Source organism: Vulpes vulpes, chromosome 9, assembly GCF_048418805.1.
Source record: "Vulpes vulpes isolate BD-2025 chromosome 9, VulVul3, whole genome shotgun sequence".
Classification (NCBI taxonomy): Eukaryota; Metazoa; Chordata; class Mammalia; order Carnivora; family Canidae; genus Vulpes; species Vulpes vulpes.
Window position 1 is genome coordinate 50,626,097 of NC_132788.1, and position 21,463 is coordinate 50,647,559.

General features: G+C 41.5%; 1 protein-coding gene across 4 annotated transcripts in view; it reads left to right on the plus strand.

Annotated features, from left to right (window-relative positions):
• Positions 1 to 21,463, plus strand: part of NHLRC3 (NHL repeat containing 3) — a 148,605-nt gene that overhangs the window by 59,101 nt on the left and 68,041 nt on the right. The window contains exon 7 of one of the 4 annotated variants that reach the window (XM_072720082.1): positions 6,808 to 6,938. The exons of the other annotated variants lie outside the window; for them this stretch is intronic. Within the exon in view, the coding sequence (XP_072576183.1) occupies positions 6,808 to 6,859 (52 nt within the window). The 3' untranslated portion in view covers positions 6,860 to 6,938. Of the gene's footprint in view, positions 1 to 6,807; positions 6,939 to 21,463 lie in introns of those variants that run through there. 4 annotated transcript variants of the gene reach the window in all.

Below are 21,463 nucleotides of genomic sequence, written 5' to 3' on the forward strand. Positions count from 1 at the left end.
GGGCAATAGAAGAGAAAAAGAAGTAATGTCCCTGGTAGTGGTGAGAAAAAGTGGAACAACTGGGTTACAGTGGCTCTCAGTGACAGGAAGATAATCAAAGTGAAAGCTATGGACATTTAAGCAGGAAGTGAAATGAACACCACCTGTTCTCTCAGGCACCTAACGCTTACTGAAGATGACTGCACTTGAAATAAGATTAATTGGGTTTTAAACTTAGATCTATGAGTTTCTAAATCATTGAACCTCTCTGAGACATAATTTTTGCTTCTATCAAATAGTTCTAAATACTACCTTCTTGGTGGCGACTTACAGGAATGTTGTAAATTCACAGGAGAAAACAATCATTCCACTATTTTACTAATAAACATGCAAATCATGTGAGTTTCTCAGGATCCTAACACAAAAATATCATTTGTATATGGAAACATATAAAATTAAATAACTTCATAAAATAATTATATAGTTATTCATAAAAAATATATAAATATTATTTCAAGTCCACATTGTGTATAGAGAAATTTAATCTAGTTAATTGTAAGCAAATGCCATCCCTTTAAGGATTAAGTTCCATCCCCCTTCATCTTTCCAGAATAACATGAAATATCCAAGAGGCTTTCATTTCATTTAAGAACTTTATTTTGAGGGGCATCTGGGTGGCTCAGCAGTTAAGGGTCTGCCTTTGGCTCAGGTCATGATCTGGAGTCCTGGGGTGGAGTCCCACCTCAGGCTCCCTGCAGAGAGCCTGCTTCTCCCTCTGCCTATGTCTCTGCCTCTCTTTCTGTCTCTCATGTATAAATAAATAAAATCTTTTAAAAAAGAATTTCATTTTGATTATCCATACTGTCTTTTTTCTTAAAGGTTTTATTTGTTTGAGAGAAAGAGAGAGAGGGAGAGCATGTGCGGGGAGGGGGGAGGGACAGAGTGAAAGAGAATCTTAAGCAGACTCTACGATGAGTGAGTGTAGAGCCCAACATGGGGCTCCATCCCCTGAGATCATGACCTGAACTGAAATCAAGAGTTGGCCACTTAATTGACTAAGCCACCCAGGTGCCACTGGCCATTATTTCTCTGAGTACTTTTCAGCCCCATCTTCTTTCTCCTCTCCTCCAGGAAGCCTGATGACATATGTCCTTGAAGATCTGTTGTCCTTATTCTTTTAAAATCTTATTTTCCCTTTTGTTCACGTTAGGTAATTTCTATTTTTTAATTTTTCTGTCTTACCCATTCTTTCCCTAACAGTTGAACTCATCCACATTTTTTTTTTAATTTTGCTTGTTTTACTTTTCAGTCCTAAAATTTCCACTTGGTTCTTCCTTATATCTTCTATCACTTTGCTGAGACTTTCTCGTCTGGAAGTGGTAGAAGTGTCTCTTTAATCCTCCACCAACACCACCATGTGGGGGTGGGGTAGGGAGGTGGCTTCACTACCACTAGGTATTGGTAAAAGTCTTGACTGTTTACTAATACCACTTCAGTGGACAGGGGTAGGGCATCTCCCCATGGCTGTCCTAGCCCACTACTTGGCTTCTTCTGATGCCATTTGGATGATTGTGTGATGGGTGCTGGAGCCCTCAATGCAGCCTGGTGAGAGGAGGAAGCTCTGGACTTCCCATTCAGCTTTTGCCGCCATGGGTCATGGGTCCGGGTAGGATCATTGTTTTCTTTGGCTGGAGTAAAATCGATTATTGTCTAAAAATGTTGTCTTACTAGTGTACCCCTTACCTGGTTCTTTGGCTAAACAGCAAGATTTTGTTGTTGTTGTTTTAACTAAACCCATTGGCATTTTTAAAAAAGATTCTACTTATTTATTCATGAGAGACACAGAGAGAAGAGAGGCAGAGACACAGACAGAGGGAGAAGGAGGCTCCCTGCAGGGAGCCCCCTGCAGAATTCAATCCTAGGACCCCGAGATCACGCCCTGAGCCGAAGGCAGACACTCAACTGCTGAGGCACCCAGGCGTCCCCACTGGCATTTTTGAGTTGCTGGTTTCTCTAAGCACTCAATCTGGGATATATATGAGGCAGAATAAAAACCCTAGAATTCACTATCAATGTCATCCCTTAGGTCTGAAAGTCTCCAGCCAGTCTGCCCTTTTCTCTCTACCTTTCAGGTTCTGCTTATATTTGCTTTCTATGTAATACCCAGGAATTGTAGCTGTACATAGAAGGAGGAATAAAAAAAGTATGTCTATCTCATTTTCTTGGATTGTTTATTTTTTAGGAGCTTTTCTTAATATGCACCATAAAATGCTTGCTGTCTCTGACTTCCTCAGTTAGGGACTACTTTATCCTGTTTCATGGTTTTGTGATTTTCTAACCCATCTTTTGTATTATCTGTAATTTATCTCAAATAATTCATTTAAAGCATATGATTTATACTCTATACATAGGGGAAATTGTTTTACAGTTGGTGTGCTCTAATCCAGAGTGTAGATCCTATGAAAGATTCATAAACATTTGGAAGATTCTTAATCAAAGGTCTACATTAGAGAGGCCATCATAAGAACCTCAACTATCTTCAATGGACATGAAGACTTTATGTGTAGTTAATATTAGCATAACGCATGTTAGAAATAATTTTTCATTGGCAAAATGAGTGGTACCTAAGATATGTGGATTGCCCATAAATGTCCTTTAAGGTATCATGAGAATCCAGCAAGCTTGGTAGACCAAACCTTTCAGAAAGGCAAGTTGGCTTAGGATTCTAACCTGTCTCCTGCGTGGCTGCTGAGACAGGATTTCATCTTTTGGGGTTTTGCCCTGAGTGAATCTTTCAAATATGGTATTTATTGGAGTGCCTAAAAAGATAGAGAGCTACTACTCCACTGAGCTTACAGAATAGGCTGTGATTGGTTTTGTGCCTGCTTGCCAAGGATTGACTCCACCTGGGTTGGAGACTCGTTCTCAGTATAATATACCACTCATTAGCAAGGCTGTGGGTAAGAGGATCTATTCACCTTCCCTACCTCTGACTAGTGAAGACTAATTGATATCTCCAAGTAGAACCTAGTAATTTGTTAACTACTAAATAGCCTTGAGTCATTTGCAAGGCACTTAGTATTGTGTATATCTTCCTTTCATGCTGCATTGAAGAAATTTGGGGTTACTTACGCCCTTAGTACACTGAGGGCCATGTTGAGATTCCTTTGACTACAAAATTATTCTCTGATTGGTCTCTGAAGTGAAAACTGGAAGCTCTGGAGCTGCTCGTGATGTTTCTTGCACAACCCCAAGAAACAGATCCTTGACAGGAGTAGTTTAGGGACTTCAACTCATTCATACCCATTATCCTACAGCCCACCTTTATTCTATCATCTAGAAATATCTGATCTTCTATAGTGCACATTGCAAGACAAGGTAAGTGGTGGAAGAGGCATCTATGAAAGCAAATGGCTTTTTAAGTGTTACCCCCAACAATTTTAATATATATGCATTAAAGAATGCTTAGAAAATAAAGTGGAGGGATCCCTGGGTGGCGCAGTGGTTTGGCGCTTGCCTTTGGCCCAGGGCACGATCCTGGAGACCCGGGATCGAATCCCACATCAGGCTCCTGGTGCATGGAGCCTGCTTCTCCCTCTGCCTGTGTCTCTGCCTCTCTCTCTCTCTCTCCCTGTGACTATCATAAATAAATAAAAATTAAAAAAAAAAAAGAAAATAAAGTGGAAAAGATCTTTTCCATAATTTTCAAGAAAATTGTGACATAGACAGGAATCCTTTTTTTTTTTTTTTCCTTAGCCAGACATTACCCTTCAAACCAATCAGGGACCCTATTCAGAGATCTAACCTGGTAAACTGAGCAAGGAATACTCTTATTCTAAACAGCAGGCTGGAAATATTTCTAACAGTTGGAAAGACTTTTTTTTTTCTTTTCCAAGTAAAATGTGACCAATGATTCTAATGTAAAAAGTGGATGTACATTATGAGCAGGTTTTTCAGTCATTGTAAACATTCATTATTGTTTCCAGAACCTCAAAACTCCTAGAAGAAGCCACCATTTGAACACAGCAGCAGCCCCTTTCCTGACACAGGTTAAAACTGATTTTCAAGGCTTTTTGAATTCAAACTGCTGCTGCTAGGAGCTTGTGTTAAGTTTTTCTCCATGTTGTCAGAGCAGCACTGTCCATGAACCAGTGTGGGCCAGGCCAGCTGGAGGCATGGCAGGCCATCAGATACCCCGAATTGTACTATACCCATTCATACCATATTAACGGTTCAAGTTGGAAAGCTTGGTGTAAACTGGATAGGCATTTTATCAATTTTGGCAATGGCAGACAAAATAGCTATATTCTGTTTCATAAAACTATTTCCTCAGACAGGGCCTAATAACTACCATCTAGTCTATGGATAAAGCCTTCTTGCTCCCAAAACTGGCAGTGATAAAGTGGAACTACCTCACTGGGGTCTCAGCCAGGGGTTGGCCTAACGCGTGAACAGCTTCTCTTCCTGTGTGATTGGAGTAGGACCAGGAAGTCTCATTTGCTCCCAAATAGTCACCCAATCAGGTGCCTGAAATTCTACCATCAGAGATTAGTTTATCGAGGATTAGGGATGAAATCAGTAGTGCAGGGCTGAGTTATCTAACAGGCATTCCCAGCATCACCGCAGCTGTTCTTACTATTAGAAGCATGATCGTCTCTGGTGGTGGATCTTAATCCACAGTGTTTGGAGATGTAGGGGTCACTCTGGGGTTGTCACAGTGCAGTAGGATGGATACAGGAATAGCAGACATGAGGCAAAAAACATTATTGAGTATTTTGCAAAGGGAGGGACTGTCTTATATAAGGAAGAATTATTTTGCTCCAAACATAGGAAGAAAAAAATCAGATTTATCCCTATGTCCTTCGTGTGCATTTATCTGATTTGCTTTATTTCTAACCTAAGAAACTTACAGACCATGCAAAATCTGTGTGCCCATGGGGATGGAGAAGCACTGAAACTCTAGCTGGATTAATTTATAACCACAAATAGGTTAGGGGCAGGTGCGGACTAGGTTAGAATTGAATTAAATCAGTGAGGCTTTGGAAAGGCAACCTGTTCTTTTCTGCACTCCCAGCTCCTCACACATTTCTGTGCAGGTATAACCTCAGGATCCTGGAAAAGAAGCAGAATCGTAGAAGCTGAGTGATCCTTAAAACGGGGCAGTGTAAGCAAGGGGATTTTAGGTTGACTCTGACTTGGACGTGGGAAAGGGAAAGTGGCAGGTGGACCAGTGGATGCCATGGTCATTTCAGTGGTACAGGAGCCAGCCGGAGTTTATCCTGCTCAGCTGAAGTCCGAAGTCACTGAAGTCATTCCAGCAGCTACAATAGTGTGCATTGAGCCCATCTCAGACAATGGCATTGATCTCGTTCCATCCACTTAGTGGGCTGTAATGAGCCCACATGCCTCACGGACAAAGCTTTACTTCCCATGTGTAGCATTTTCTGAGGAGTGCAGAGAATGCTCCCTTTGTTCTTCTCCGGGTTTTTTATTAGCACCTGCCTGGGTCTGTGTGTCTCCCTGCACCTGCTGAGTTAGCAATCCTGTGGTGTAAGTCATGTCTGCGGAGGACAGGGCTGCAGTGAACCACAGCCTTCCCCTGGAGCTCGGGCAAGAACAGGTCTTGAGAGCAGACCTTCCCCCACTCTTTTCTCAAAGACCGCCTTGTGACCTTTTAAACAGACATGAGTGGATTTTTTTTTAATATATGGAAAAAATAAAATCCTAAAAAGGGTTGGTGTGTTTGGGAAAGAAGTTTAGCAGCCTTTTATAAAGAATGTGCTAAAATCAGCTCTAAGCAAATGCAAATGTGTGTTACCAGGAATCTGAGGATACTTAAAATAGGTCTTGGAGTCTAAGGCATTCAAGATCATGGGGATTCAGTAAGTGCTCTTAAAACTGGTACAAGTAAAGTTTCATTTCAATGTGACATTTTCTGAGCTTAGATCCAGAATGAGCTGTCTGTACAATAATGTCATAACTGCCTAATCATTTCTGATTTTAATTGCTAGATTGTGAGCTGAGCTCTGTACTGATAACACTAGGATGAACAGGAGTTACAGCTTCACCTGAAAGATAAAAGAATCTAAGTACGGGCACTAGGAGTAAGACTTGCCCTGTCACTTCCACCACTTCTTTCTCACTTCCTCATTTACACCTATGGAACATCACCCCGATAACAAGGGAAAGGCAGGGCACTGACTTTGCCAGTGACTATTCAAGATCAAGACCCTGGGGGAAGGAAGAAAAGCTACAGCAGGATACAGATTTTACCTGGATGGGGGTTGTGCTCCTGACCAGCAGGTCTCCTAGGGATGAGGTCTCTCCAGCAGAGAAGTCTGAAGCCCTCCACAATAACGAGCCCAGTCCAGCCACAGGTCTAGCCCTGTGGCCCCCACTACAGACCACAGGAAGGGCAGGGTCCTTGTTTGGGAACATAGACGTAATCCTTATTACAGTCAGGTAATAAGATGCACGCCTCACTCCTTCTTACCCCTCTTTCTTTCTTTTATGGAGCATTTAGCATGAGATTATAGAAATGCAAGACTGAGAAAGACACTATCCTAGCAAAGAGGACGTTTTGGTCAGAAATCGTGAACATGGATAGAAATAATTGTATTGTGATGAGACTTGGACTGAGAGAGCCAGGAGGTCATTTGTACCCACAATTATTTGTACCCACAATTGTTGCCATCAGGAAAAGGTCACCTGAAGAGAATTTAAAAGGTGCCTAACATTTCAGGGTAAGTAGAGGAACAAAGGTTGGCTGAGGACTTTATCTACAACAATGGAAAATTTAAAAGTATTTCTTTTCTCTTCTTTTTTGAGGGGGAAGAAGGAGAGGGCAAGAGAGAGAGTCTGGAGCAGGCTCCATGCCTAGCACACACGCTTCACTTCCGTCTCCTGGCTCACCACACATCTGAATGTCTTGGGTGCCAAAGGTCCCATGAGGGTAGATCACAGACCGTTCCAGTCTTCTACAGGTGCTTGAGCCCTCCTCTCTAGGTCCTGCCACTCTTCCTTTGCCTTCTTTCTTCCCAAAACTTGTTGTTTCTCACTGACTGATGACTCTGATTATTTTGATTTACACTTACATTTACATTTCTGTCTTTAACCCTCCTTAACTGGAGTCTTGTGAAGGATGAGGGAACATGACACAGGCCAATCTGCCATGCTGAGTCAGGAGCCTGTGCCAGTGTTGGTGTCGGCAAGACCACACTCTTTAGCAGTAGGAAATGGCCACCCAGAAGGCAGAGCCAAGGCAGGAGGGGCAGATGGGAGGTGGGCCCTTCTCTTATTCACAGTGAGCTTCTAGAAAGCAGTCTGCATTTATTGCCTCTGCTTTTTTCTTCGTGGTCATTCTTTAATCTATTTCAGTCTGGCTTCCATCACCATCACTCCAGTTAAACCTCCTTTTGCCAAGTTTTCCAGTAACCTCCTGGTAATCTAGTAGATACGCATTAGCCTTTATCTTAATTGGTTAACTGAAGCCTTTACTTTAAATTCTCTCCTCTTTTGGTTTCTGTGACTTGTCTTTTAGCCCTGGGCTGAAGGCGGCGCTAAACAGCTGAGCCACCAGGGCTGCCCCATTTTAGAAAGTTTTCAAAGTCTATTTCCCTTTGGAGAACCTCCCTGTAAAAGAGATCTGGCTTCCAATCATCTAAACAACTATAAAAGAAGTCAGCCGTGTAAGCCAGAATGAGATATATCAAAGCACCTTTGATCATTTTATTAGCTGTTTCTCTCTTTCAAAAGCTGGGACAAGAGGTTACAGTAGATTGTGTTACTTTCAATGTGTCTTCCTCTTACCATGTTCCATCTCAGCTGCCGACAGGCAGATGGCAGCCAGGAGGAGCAAGTCTGTCTTCTCCCTCTGAGCATTTTGAGTGCATGTTGGTCTTAGGCAAACAGGGTGTTTATATCCAAGGAAGTCTCTGTCTCGCCTCCTCGGTTGGTGCCTCATCGAAGACAGTGGCACTCCAGTACATATTCCAGGGAGCTATGTGTGCTTGTAAAAACATACTGCAATTCACAAAGCGATTGGCTCTTAGTCATGAAGCAAAAACACCTGTCAAAAGAGTTTTATTTTAACTTGTTAATGATACCACAAATAGAGGACAGTGCCATCATTTCAGGGGACAGTTTTACACAGCAGGCCTCTTCCATGGCATGCAGAACACTGCAGACTGGCTCTGATCACTAATTAGAGAAGGCCCTCCATAATTTATGGTGACACCGTAAATCTATTGTCATCAGAGAACTGTCGTCCTGTGTGTGCAGGGAGGCTCTGCATCTGTCAGCACCGAAGCCAAACCCCATGGCAATTACTGCTGCCCAAGAGTTCCTGGACATGGCTCATTACTCAGCAGATAACTTATATTTTCTTATAGCTCTGAGATGATCGAGTGGCTTATTAGGCACTGTTTTGCCTGTTGCATTCATAGACACAACCTCTGGTGCTCATGGCTCTGGGAGAAGTTTGGCGAACAACTCACAAAAGAACATGATCCTTTACTGCACTGAATTCTTGCATTCCTTTCGAGAAGTACAGAGCTAGATTTGGAGGTTTCATCTAGATTCCATCTCATTTAGCAGGCCTTGGCCAGCCTGACCACCCAATACATGGTGCCCCCTAGGCCTGTCCTTCTGGGTGGAGATGTTCAGCCCTCTTCAAAGCTTCCTCTTTTTGAGAGCGGTTCTCCAGATGGAATGTCAGTAAGGGACACGATGTGAAGCACAGTTATGGCCTAAACTGTGTCCCTTGCAAAATTCATATGTTGAAGTCCTTAAACCCTCGTATCTCAGAACATAGCCGTGTTTAGAGACAGTCTTTAAGGAAGTGATTACGTTCAAATGAGATCATTAGGATGGATCCTAATTCAATATGATTTGTATCCTTATAAGAAGAGGAAATTAGGGGGCACCTGCGTGGCTCAGTAGGTTAAACATCCGACTCTTGATTTTGGCTCAGGTCATGATCTCAGGGTTGTGAGATGGAGCCCTGAATTGGGTTGCTTGTTCAGTGCAGAATTTGCTGGAGACTTTCTCTGCCCCTCCCACTGCCCCTCCCAACCCCCCTCCACACTCCCTGCTCACTCACATGCTCCTTCTCTTTCTCAAATAAATAAATAAAATTTAAAAAATAATAGAGCTATCCTACAACCCAGCATTTGCACTACTGGGTATTTATCCCAAAGATATAGATGCAGTGAAACCCCGGGACCCCTGCACCCCAATGTTTATAGCAGCAATGTCCACAATAGGCCAACTGTGGAAGGAGCCTCGGTGCCCATCGACAGATGAATGCATAAAGAAGCTGTGGTACATGTATACAATGGAATATTCCTCAGCCATTAGAAACAACAAATACTCACCATTTGCTTCAATGTGGATGGAACTGGAGGGTATTATGCTGAGTGAAGTAAGTCAATTGGAGAAGGACAACCATTATATGGCTTCATTCATACAGGGAATATAAGAAATAGTGAAAGAGATTAAAGGGGAAGGAGGGGAACTGAGTGGGAAAAATTAGAGAGGGAGACAGACCATGAGACCTGACTCTGGGAAACAAAGGATTCCAGGAGGAGAGAGGGTGGGGGACAGGGTGACTGGGTGACAGGAACTGAGGAGGGCACTTGATGGGATGAGCACTGAGTGTTATACTATATGTTGGCAAATTGAATTTAAATTAAAAAATGTAAAAAGAAAAAAAAAAGGAAATCAGGACACAGGCCTAATTAGGATACAGAGGGAAAAGCACGTGAAGACACGGGTAGAAGACCACCATCTACAAGGCAAGGAGCGAGGTCTCAGGAGAAACCAACCTTGCCAGCCCCTTGAACTTGGATTCCAGCCTCCAAAACTGTCAGAAAGTAAGTTTCTGTTGTTTAAGGCACCAGTCTGTGGTTCTTTGTTATGGCAGCCCAGCAAATTAACACAAGAATTTTCTAAAATCTCTTACAAAAACATGTTATTTAAACAGATTGTGACCAAGCCATGAGCAGCATCTTTCTCTGGAGGATTTGAAAGGGACAAGAACAGAGTTTTAGGCCACACATAAGGTTCAGCAATTTTAATTGAACTGGCTGCCCAGAAAGTTAGTAACAGTTCAGTGCAATAGAGGAGTAGATTTACTTAAGTTTACATAAAGTTGTAAAAGTAACTTTTTTTTTTAAAAGATTTTATTTCTTTATTTGAGACAGAGAGAGAGAGAGAGAGAGAGAGAGAGAGAGAGAGGCAGAGACACAGGCAGAGGGCGAAGCAAGCTCCATGCAGGGAGCCTGATGTGGGACTTGATCCCGGGACTCGATCCCAGGACTCCAGGACCACACCCTGGGCCAAAGGCAGGCGCCAAACTGCTGAACCACCCAGGGATCCCCAGTAAAAGTAACTTTTAAAAAAGACAGAAATACTATCTTAAGAATTTAGGAAAAAGTATTTTCTAACATTTTTTTCTAAAGTTAAATGGTCAAAACTATTTCTTTGGGGTACTATAGGCAGGACTTTTGAAATAAAGAGTAGGTTATGTCCTCATTAGAGTTCTAGTAGTTTTTTCTTAGTTCTTTCATTCTTGCCCTAGATATTTGCCTTTATTTACCCTTTGCTCAGCACTGAACATGGAGGATGAATGAGACTCTTCCTGCCCTCTGAGAGCTCACAGACTTAGTGGGAAGGAATGTAACCCACCCCTTGCAGCAGCAGGATCACTGTACAAAGCATTCGGGGACATAGAGAAAGGAGAGATCAAGAAATTCACCTAAGAAAGTCAGGGAATACTTCACTGAAATAGAAAAGAAAAGGGAATCACTGGGAAGAACATGGTGTGACTCAGTGAGAATTATTAAACTTTCAGCTTCTGGTGCCTCTCCGGTAAAATTGGGGATAAAAATGCATTCTGTATCAAGACTTTAGGAAGAGTTGGGTAGTATCTAGCACATAATTACACTCAGCACATTCTCTTCCCTCTCTATGGTTTTGCTTCTCTTCTTTCTCCTTCTCCCTTCCCCACAGCCCTTCCTCCTTCTTTGCCTGATCTGGTAGTCTTCCTCCTGTTTTATCCTGTATCAAGCAATATTCCATCAAAAAGCAACCCAAGTGCCTGCCAATGCAGGCTCTGTAAATCAGAGCCATTTAGGTACTTGCCCAAACTAGAGTCATGCCTTCTGTTGACGACCTAAATTGACTTTTACCTATATATAAAAAAGAAAAAAGTAAAAAAAAAAAAAAAAGTAAATGAAGCAGGAGATTCTGAGCACCAACAGACCAGCCACCAGTCAGAGGACTACTGTTCACATCATTTCGTTTTCACTGCAAACAGTATTACATGACCTTGGGCCCAGCAAGTTCATGGTATCACATTGATTTCAGTCCTTACCTGGTGGGATTTCCCCTTTTGTTTCAAACGCCCAAGGAACATACCTCCGAACATTTAGGTTGCATATACAAGTGATCTGACTTGTGACAAAACATTTGTTTCTGGATGGAGAAGATATTTAGACCCATTCTAGAACTTTTCTTGGAGTAGAAATGACTGGACAGGTGAAGTCGGACGAACACTTCATTATCTCCTTTAAGGCCAAAACAGCCCCACAGAGTCCTCTCTGGACTTTAAAAAAAAAAATTATTAAACAGCAAGCCAGTCTGATTTTTTGCAGTGATTTCTCACAGAAATTTTGCAAGCGTGGTCTAATCCATTTGTTGCAATAATAAGAACTTTATATTTTGTAGGAATTTATTGTGTGATTTATTTCAGTACAGTAGGCACCAGGCTCCATTTGCTAACTTCTCTTATTTCCTTCAAGAACAGAAAGTGTATTGCCAGTCTGGTAAATGTTAAAGGGTCTTAGGTCTGTAAAGGGAAATTTGGCTAAGGATTTCCCAGAAGATATGTATATCAAAAATGAAACAATTTATACTTTAAAAACTTGCTACCTGATATTTCAAAATAACATCAAAATGATCATGATGGCAAAAAAATATATAGAATTTTGTTGGACCTTGCTATACGAGTTTTATGTTGTAATACTCTTTTCATTTTGAATTACATATTTTGGGGGAATTAAAGGTGTTGTGGGGAGGGGGTGTCCCACAATCTTACCAGAGCTTGGTAAAGGTCTTAATCTGACCATGACTTAAGTCATTATCAAATAGGTAACCCCAAAGCTGCTTAAAATAATAGTTTGCTTATAGAAGAAAATAATATGCTTAAAATACACAGGAAATATGGGAAGAGTAAATTGGTACATTCAGACTGGCTGTCTGGGGGCAAAAGTTGGGTGTGAGAGAGAAAAACAGACACAAAGCAGTGAATATATTGGAACAGAGACTTCAGAGCAAAAGATGAGCTTGGTTTTATTTAGCATGTGTTACAGTGGAAGACGGCCCCATGACTCCAGCAAAAACAACAAAAACATTAATGATCATTTTGGTTACTGTTAAGAACAGATCATAGTAGAATCGAATTAGAAAATGAATTTTTCAAAGAAAAAGATAGAATCATGAATGTAAAAGATCAACAGAGGAGCACCATTATTTCCAAACGGAGACCATGCATGGAAAGCCCTATCACCGGGCTCCACTTCTGGAGCCCCACTCCCTGAAATTTCTCTCACCAGCACACAGCTGTTGACTGCTTTAAAACTGAGAACTGGGGTTCCTCTGTTAATATCACCATGAGGGTTTGAAACATAAAGAATAGTGCTAATATTTTATACTTCATATGATGGATAGGCATCCTTACAAATACTTTATATTAATTCATTTAATGTTACCTGTATGAGGCAGACACAACTGGTATTATCCTATTATACAAAAGTGGATATACTGAGGTACCAGGAACAAAAGTAAAGTCTTCCAAGACACACGGCCAGTAAGAAACAGAATGTGTAATGAGACTCAAGCTGTCTGAATTCAGAGTCCAGTTGCTTAATTCCTTAGCTACCTCACCACTCAGTAGGTGAAGGACATGTGTGGTCTTTGGTGATCATCTATACCCTAGATTTTCTGGGCCATCTTGTTTTCAAGCATTCTGCTCATTGCACCTAAATAAATTCCAGTACTCCAGACATTTTCTGTCACAGACAATAAATGTTTGTACATGTGTATATGAATATGGAAGTTCCAATTATCAAATGTTTCCATTTCAGTCTCAGTAAAAGCTATTCTATAGTTTAGATTATCTACCTTTACACAAATAGGATACTTGTAATTCATTGGCATGAAAACACCCAACCTCTGTGGACCTCAGTCTCCTCATCTTTAAAATGAGAGTGTTAGACCAGATGAGTTCCCATTGGTCAAGATTTCATATTTTTACATCTGTCACTTGCATCCAGGTTCAGTCCCATTTCTGCTGAAGTAGCATGTTGTAATCAGCCTTCCAGGAAAGGATTGTGAAAATTCATTCATGTGCTCTAACATCCAGCAGAGCACATTCCAGAGGTAATTGAGTCTGCTCAAATCAATGGGTCATTAACCATCTGTAACTCTCCACAGATTAATTACCAATACCATTGTTAAGACTGTAACCTGTTTTGTTTGTGCCTAGAAAAATGTTTTCATGCTATCACTCTTAATTCAGCAGTGGTTGATATTAGTTCAGACCATACATTATACTCATTGGTCTTTCATGACTGCCATTTCCCACAGGCAACCTGATTACCCTACCCACAAAACAGCAGAGAGCACCTAGCTTGTAAGATAGCAGATGAACGACACTCAGTGAATGAGCTTTCTGTACAAAATGGGGCGTAAGGTTCATTGCGCTCCCTATCACAGTCAAGAGAACTTGCAACGGAGAAAAAATAAGTCATTTAAATAAACTGGAAGAGATAAAAGAAGAGCTCCAAGTCACTCAGCCAGTTAAAATCAATTTCATACCTTCATAGAATTTAGCACCTTTCTGCTTATAGTCCTTTGGTGGATTAAATATCCAGAGGACTGGCAGAGAGAAAGGAACCAAAATTTCTGGGCATTTGATATGTGCCAGTCACCATGTAGTTTCTCTAGGGTAGTAACAACAGCAACAAACATTTGCTTCACGAGCACAGTTCCAACTACTGCTCTATGCATATCTGCCCATCTCATCCTCACAATAACTCCCAAAAGTAAGCACTTTTACCCCTATGTTACTGCTTTCAAACTTATAACCAATTTAAGAGAGACTCCATATTGCCCCTATTGCCCAAACTCCTAATAGATGACTTAGGTCAGAATTCACATTCCTGTCTGTTTCACCCCAAAGTTGTGTTTTTTCCTGCCTCACCGTGAATCCTAATACTTCTGAAAAGCTCTGCATTCTATCTTGTATCTGATCATCTCCAAGTTGGAAGAGACCTTAATGATTTCAAGTTCATTGCTTTTATTTTCTAGAAAACCATTGCTGCCTTCAAATGGTTAGCTGGTCTGAAACCCGAGCTTCTGACTTCTTGGCCTGAATCATCTTTACATCTGTGATTGTTGGTCAGTAGGACTCACACAGTTCTAACACAATGACTCTTAAGTTGGGCTGTGTATCCGAGAGCTCACCTGTGGAGTTTTGAAATACAGATTGGCCAGCACCACCATGGACCTAGTGAATCCAGGTTATCTACTCAGCAAATGTGTGACACTGATGTCACTCTACCTTCATGCTATGTTAGTATAATTATTTACTCTAAACTCCTAGAAACTAAACCTTGAGTCACCTTATAGCTGTCAGAATTCCAATGGGGTGGACTTCAAGATATACCAGGACTTTAGCAGAATAGGCAAGTAGGGACCAAGATTAAAGACCATGGGTTCTGACTTAGCAGTAGACTCAGCTGTAGATCTGGACCTTGAAAAAAGTGACCAGAAGTTTACAGGTGCATGGGTAAACTAAGAAGGCCATCTTTAGCTGACCCAGAGGTCTTTAGACAGTAGAGATGCTTGAAGTCAGGCAGCAGGTAACATTGCCATTCTGTAGAATCTGAGTTAGAACAGGTCCCTAACCAGAACAATTATCCAAGGAAGAGTCTATGCTCTGGGAAAGTGGAACTGGCAAGGTAGAGGATAGTTGGCAAGGCTTTAGTCACATAACATAGGCTTTGGAGAAGACTCTTGGCCTCACAAAGAATTTTTAGTACTAACAAGGAACCAAACTGCATGCTCATTGTTGATCATTGCAAGCATCCATTTCTTCATTTAAGTACTGATCACCTCTTAGGCCTACTCTACTAGATAGAGTAGGTGGCTTGTGTATTCTATCATTGTAGTGCAGATTGTTTGTTCTTTCTCGGCCATTCAGCACCACTGAACACTCTTTCCATATTAAAAACAACAACAACAACAACAACAACAACCCAATTTTATGGTTCTGAGGACACATAGAAGCTAGATACTCTATTTTCTAGCTTCCCTAGCATCCAGGTTACAGGTTGTAACCTATAGCCTGTCAACCAAAGACCAACCAGGGCTCCAGGCCCTCTGCTATGCACTAGAGATTCAAAGAGCAAGAAGACCTTGTATATTAGGCTTAGTCCATACCCACCTCAGTGGTATGGTGCCTGCTGATATACAGACCACCTTGGTCAGAACTGGCTGAGAGGCTATGTAAGGTTAAGTCTGTGCATGTTTAGTGCTAACGTGTATAGCTTCCCAGAGAAGGGAGGCCTTGAGGATAGTGAAGAAGATTACACATGTGCTCTCTCATGTATCCAACCCTAGTGTATCTGTTGCCATCAGTAAAATACACCCAATGAGTGGAAGATGACAAACGGGAAAGTGAAAGGATGCACCTTTTAATACACAGACTACAAACCCCACATATCACCTTTAGGCACATCCCACTGAGCAGAACATAGGCACACCTCACTGTGAGGGAGCCCTCAAGTTATAGGCTTTAGCTGAGCAGCAATCCATGTGCTCTTTGTTACATTATGTGACTTATTGGAAAATAAAATTCCAAAATTGATAAGCAAGCTGGGTGTTAAATCTTGTTTTCTTTTTTTTTTTTTGTTTTGTTTTGTTTTCTAAAAACAATCTAGTTTAACAGAATTTATGGCCTGCTTTTTTTTTATAAATTTATTTTTTATTGGTGTTCAATTTGCCAACATATAGAATAACACCCAGTGCTCATCCCATCAAGGGCCCTCCTCAGTGCCCGTCACCCAGTCACCCCCACCCCCGGCCCACCTCCCTTTCCACCACCCCTAGTTCATTTCCCAGAATTAGGAGTCTTTCATGTTCTGTCTCCCTTTCTGATATTTCCCACTCATTTTTCTTCCTTTCCCCTTTATTCCCTTTCACTATTTTTTATATTCCCCAAATGAATGAGACCATATAATGTTTGTTCTTCTCTGATTGACTTATTTCGCTCAGCATAATACCCTCCAGTTACATCCACGTTGAAGCAAATAGTGGGTATTTGTCATTTCTCATGGCTGAGTAACATCCCATTGTATACATAAACCACATCTTCTTTATCCATTCATCTTTCGATGGACACCGAGGCTCCTTCCACAGTTTGGCTATTGTGGACATTGCTGCTAGAAACATCGGGATGCAGGTGTCCCAGCATTTCACTGCATCCATATCTTTGAGGTAAATACCCAGTACTGCAATTGCTGGGTCGTAGGGTAGCTTTATTTTTAACTCTTTGAGGAACCTTTACACTGTCTTCCAGAGTGGCTGCACCACCTTGCATTTATGGCGTGCTTCTAACAAACATCTGTAGATTCTTATGTTATAAATCTTGTATATTAATTATACTAGACATTGACCATTCTTATTGATGATCAGCATCTGAACTTCATTATAGTTTAGGAATCCCTTATCTCTTTTGTGATTGGATCTAAGCAAGCAAGAGCCCGCAATTTTTCTAGACACTTTGATAAGACATTTGTATGTCCAAGAGTGGGAAATAAATCTGAACAAGAATTCAGGGACTGTCACTCCGATGAAATTTCTAGGGGCCCAGGGATGTTAGAGCATGCCCAGATATCCCTTATAAGATAAAGGATAATTTGTTGAGTCTTGCTCTTAAAAGATATCAGACCCTAATACCTGGAATCTGTGAATTTTACCTTATATGATCATGTTTTGGCAGAAGTAACAAAATTGAGAATCTCCAGGTAAGGTGATTATCCTGAATCATCTGGGTGGGCCTTATCTGTCATTGCATGTTATTGGAGGAAGGTAGAGGGAGATTTGACAACACCCACAGAGAAGGCAGTGGGAAGATAGAGGCAGAGAGGTTCGAGTTGTGTAGCCACAAGGCAAAGAATGCCAGCAGCCACGAGATGCTGGAATGGCAAAGATGGGACCTAACCCCAAGAAAGGAGAGAGCAGAGCCCTGCTGACACCTTGATTTTGGACTTTGGCCTCCATCACGGTGAGACAATAAAATCCTGTTGTTTTGCGTCACCAGGTGTATGGTTATTACAACAACCACAGAAAAGGAATACAGATTTTTCTACTAGTAATTGGAAAGAGCAGATGCCGGCAGCTTACTTCTCCAGTCTCCCTTGTCTGGAGAGCATGAGGATGTGCTGGGTGGATGCATCCTGGAACTTGAGTCAGGAATTTCTGATACAAAATGCTGGGATTGTAGAAAACTCTCTCCAGCAGCAATGGAGTTACAGGAAGGTGGATTTCTGGAGCAGGAGTACTGTGCTAGCACAGTGGGGGAGATCTTGGCATCACTTCTGGTGCATGGCCTCTGTCCAGCCCAGCTCACCTCACTGTCCAGTAATTCTGTAGGCTGTTGATGTTCTTTCAATATGTCATCTTCCTGTTTATACTGAATTGAGTTGGTTCCTACAAACTAAAACACTGACTAACACATGGCTTTGCCATTCGTGGGAGACATTCCTAAAACTATCTCTTTTTTTCTCCCTTGGTGGAGCGATTTGGTATAGATATAACTATACATATACATATACAGTTGAGTCTCTCACCTTTGAAGAGGAGATATGAAAGGCGTAACAAGTATGTCCTATTGTGAGTAAATACATTAAGGACAGTGTTTTGTGCACACAGAGATATTGTTTATAAGACCCTTTTGATGTTTATCAAGGAACAGTTGAGGCAAAAACAGCCACTGCTTCTCAGAAGGAGGTTGAGCATCAGGGGGATACAGCCAATGAGGAAGAGGTGTCTAATATAAGAGCCAACCTTGGGGTTCAGATGCACTGGCAGGTAGCTGATTGTGCCCTGATGGCCAGACCCAGGGAAGGATGGAGTGCGGTATACAAGCTGAGCCCCAGTCTCAAGGAGAAGGTGTCAGAGGATGTGTCCATCCTGAATGTAAAATGGAGAACCCGAGTCCCAATTTATCCTGTGGCTTTCCCTTGGCTGGTACCTTCTCTGGGACACAGCACAGAGAAATCACAGGACAGGAGAGGCCACAAAACAGAACCTAGAGAACATTTGTGTTAAATGTTTGCCATAGGCCAGACTCTTCATTTACAACTAGCTTAATTCTTAAAACAGCCTAACGATGTAGGTATTGTCATTAAAATTCTGAAGATGGCATAAGAACCTTATTCTGGCGGCATAAGAACCTTTCCAGAGGTCACAGGAAAAAGGTAGGGGGGTCCCCAACACCCGGGCCTGCCCATTTCCAAACCCACATTCTCCCCTCTATGCCAAACTCATTTGCTGCCTCGTGACTAAGGGACAGGATGGGACTCAGGTAACCTTACACAGTTCCTAATCTAGAAAGAACCTTAGGATAAAGATTTTTTTAAAAAATATTTAAAAATATGACCAAAAATTCTCTTTATTTTTACAAGATAACATCCACCCCCATAAATAGGAAAAAAACACCTCAAAAATTCATACACAATTTCTTTGTTAAAATATCAATTAGTAAGTAAGAATACCCAGAACATATCTACAGTTTAAGAAATTAATTTAAGTATCAATTGATCTATCTGTTCTAACATACTTGGCAAAAATAACCTCCAAATATCCATAAGCAGATAATTCTATCTCTAGCCTAGATTCTTCTTGGTGATTGACAGAATTATAAAGGCAGACCTCAGGATCTCTGTCTGTTATTTAATCAAACAAATAAGGTAGTGAGTGCTGCTGTGAAGGGATTTTGCATATGTAATTAAAATGCCAGGTCAGTTGATCTTAAGATATGTGATTATCCAGTGACCTTCACTCAATCAAGTGAACCCTTAAAATGCCCAGGGCTTCCTTCAGCCAGGAAGAGAGAGAAAGTTAGAGAGATTGAAAGCATAAGGAAGGACTTCACCTGCCCTTGCTGGTTTGAAGGAATGCTTCTAGGAGCTGAGAGTAGTCCTGGTTAAGCTGACAGACAGCCAGGAGATGGTGACACAGGGAACTAGATTCTGCTAACAACCCAAATGATTTTAGAAACAAATTCTTCCCCAGAGCTTCTAGATTAGAGCCCAGACTGGCCAGCACCTCAATTCCAGCATTGTGAGGCCCCTCACAGAGAACCCTGAAGAACCCACCTGGCCTTTGCGCCTATAGGACTGTGGGCTAATAATTGGGTGTTGCTTTAAGCTACTAGGTTTATGGTAGAAAGCTAACACATCTTTTGTCTTCTTAGTGTCATCTTTTGTCTTCCTCTACCACCATGTCCAATCAACCAACCAGTCCTATTTATTCTATTTACCGGATATCTTTCAGATATGCTACCTTATTTCTAAACACAGGTCCTCTGTTAGTTCAAACGACCAGCACCTCTCCCTTGGATTCCTGCAACACCCTCTTAACTGCCCCCTTCCACTGGTGACTTCACTCCTGTTCCCTGGTTTGTTCACACTGCAGCCAGGGTATTTTCCTTTTAGCACAGATCTAGCCACAGTATTCCACAAATCCCCCTAACTTCAACTCTAACCTCACCTTCACTCCATGAGTTACAGTACACAAATCACACAATGACCTTAAAGTTCCTTCTCTCCTCATGTTTCCAGTATCTGTCACAGCCCTTCCTGTTGTAGCTACTGTTCCCTCCAGCCACACCGAACCACCCAAACACCATCTCCTCTCTCTCTTCTAGTGCTTTTCCCTCCAGTTGAGACAGATCTCCACCCTCACCTCCAACTTTTTTTACCTTCCTCCTTGTCTTTATTTCAACTTCTGGGAAGACGCAATGCTCTTCCACGGGCTGCCTTGTATCGCATACCTGGCCTCTTTTAGCACTTACCTGTTCAATAGATAGTTGATTGTATTAAGCAACACTCTGAATAGTAAAATTGATTAACTCAAAAATTGCTGACAGTTGCTTTAAATCATGAGCTAAAGTGATTCAATTTACCTCAAAACCACCTCATTTTTTAGTGTATTTGTTGTATCCATGAAATTGATCATAAAAGGCTTTCTGCAAAAATCCTTTCTTTCCATGCTATATTCTGCATGCCTGTTCATTATAAGACTTGGATTGAAATAAAGCTGTACTGAAGTGCTTTAAAAATATCAGTGCATGAATAATATGTCTGAGAGAATTTCTGAGTCTGTTTGCAAAGCTGCTATCAATCTGTCACCTTAAAATATTTTCACTAGCTGTTCCCACATTTACCAATGTTATTGCCATAGAACTTACACAGCAATTTTGTTGAATGAATGAATGTTGATAAGCATATGAGTATGCTTATCAGAAACCTGAACATCTACTGGGGAGAAGGGAGAATCGAAGGCATCAATGTGAAGATGAGTGGGTCCCATTAAGGCTTCCAAATTGGGACCCACAATACAGGCAGGGATGTGGTGGAGTAAGGAGATGACAAGAGGCTGGGGAAGGGAAAACATCGAGAAATAAAGAAGGAGACAAAAGTTCTGCACAAAATGGGTAGATAGAAAGAATGAGAATGGCAATTTTTACTGGACATTTTTCTAGTTATTTTACTCCTTCACTGAGGTTGTTATACTCGAGCTTTTCCAGGCAATAGAGCAAGGGAAAGCCAAGCATGGCTTGTAATGCAACAGTCTTCTAATGACCATGTTGGCCAGAGTTCCTTGTTACAAGCAAATGATACCTATTCTGACTGATTCACACATAAGTGAAATTTATTAAAAAGACACTGAGTAGTTCACAGAATAGCAACAGGGCTAGAGAATGTGGCTTGGAGGTTACTCAGCCACATACCACATACACACAGTCCCCAAAGCATGCATCTGAGCTTGTTGCTAGCTTATGCCTCTTGTAATTCAATGTTGGTGGCCCTGAAACTTGGACAGTGGCCAAAGGACACCATTATGAGTACTTCTCCCTTGCTACCCTGCACTCCTCATTTATACTAATTTTACCACTGTGTGAGACAGAACCCTTTGCCTCTCTGAATCGCCCGTTCCCAAGTTAAAAGTCAAGGGCAGGTGCGTTAGATGCTGAATAGCCAAAAACAATGACAAGTAACTGCCAAAACCAAACACATGAGTTGATGGACTATATTGGAAAAATTCAACATTAAAATTAAGGCTAGTATTCATCAGAAGACATCATCAAGAGATTTCAAAACAAGTCATAAACTAAAAGAAGATATTTACTTCA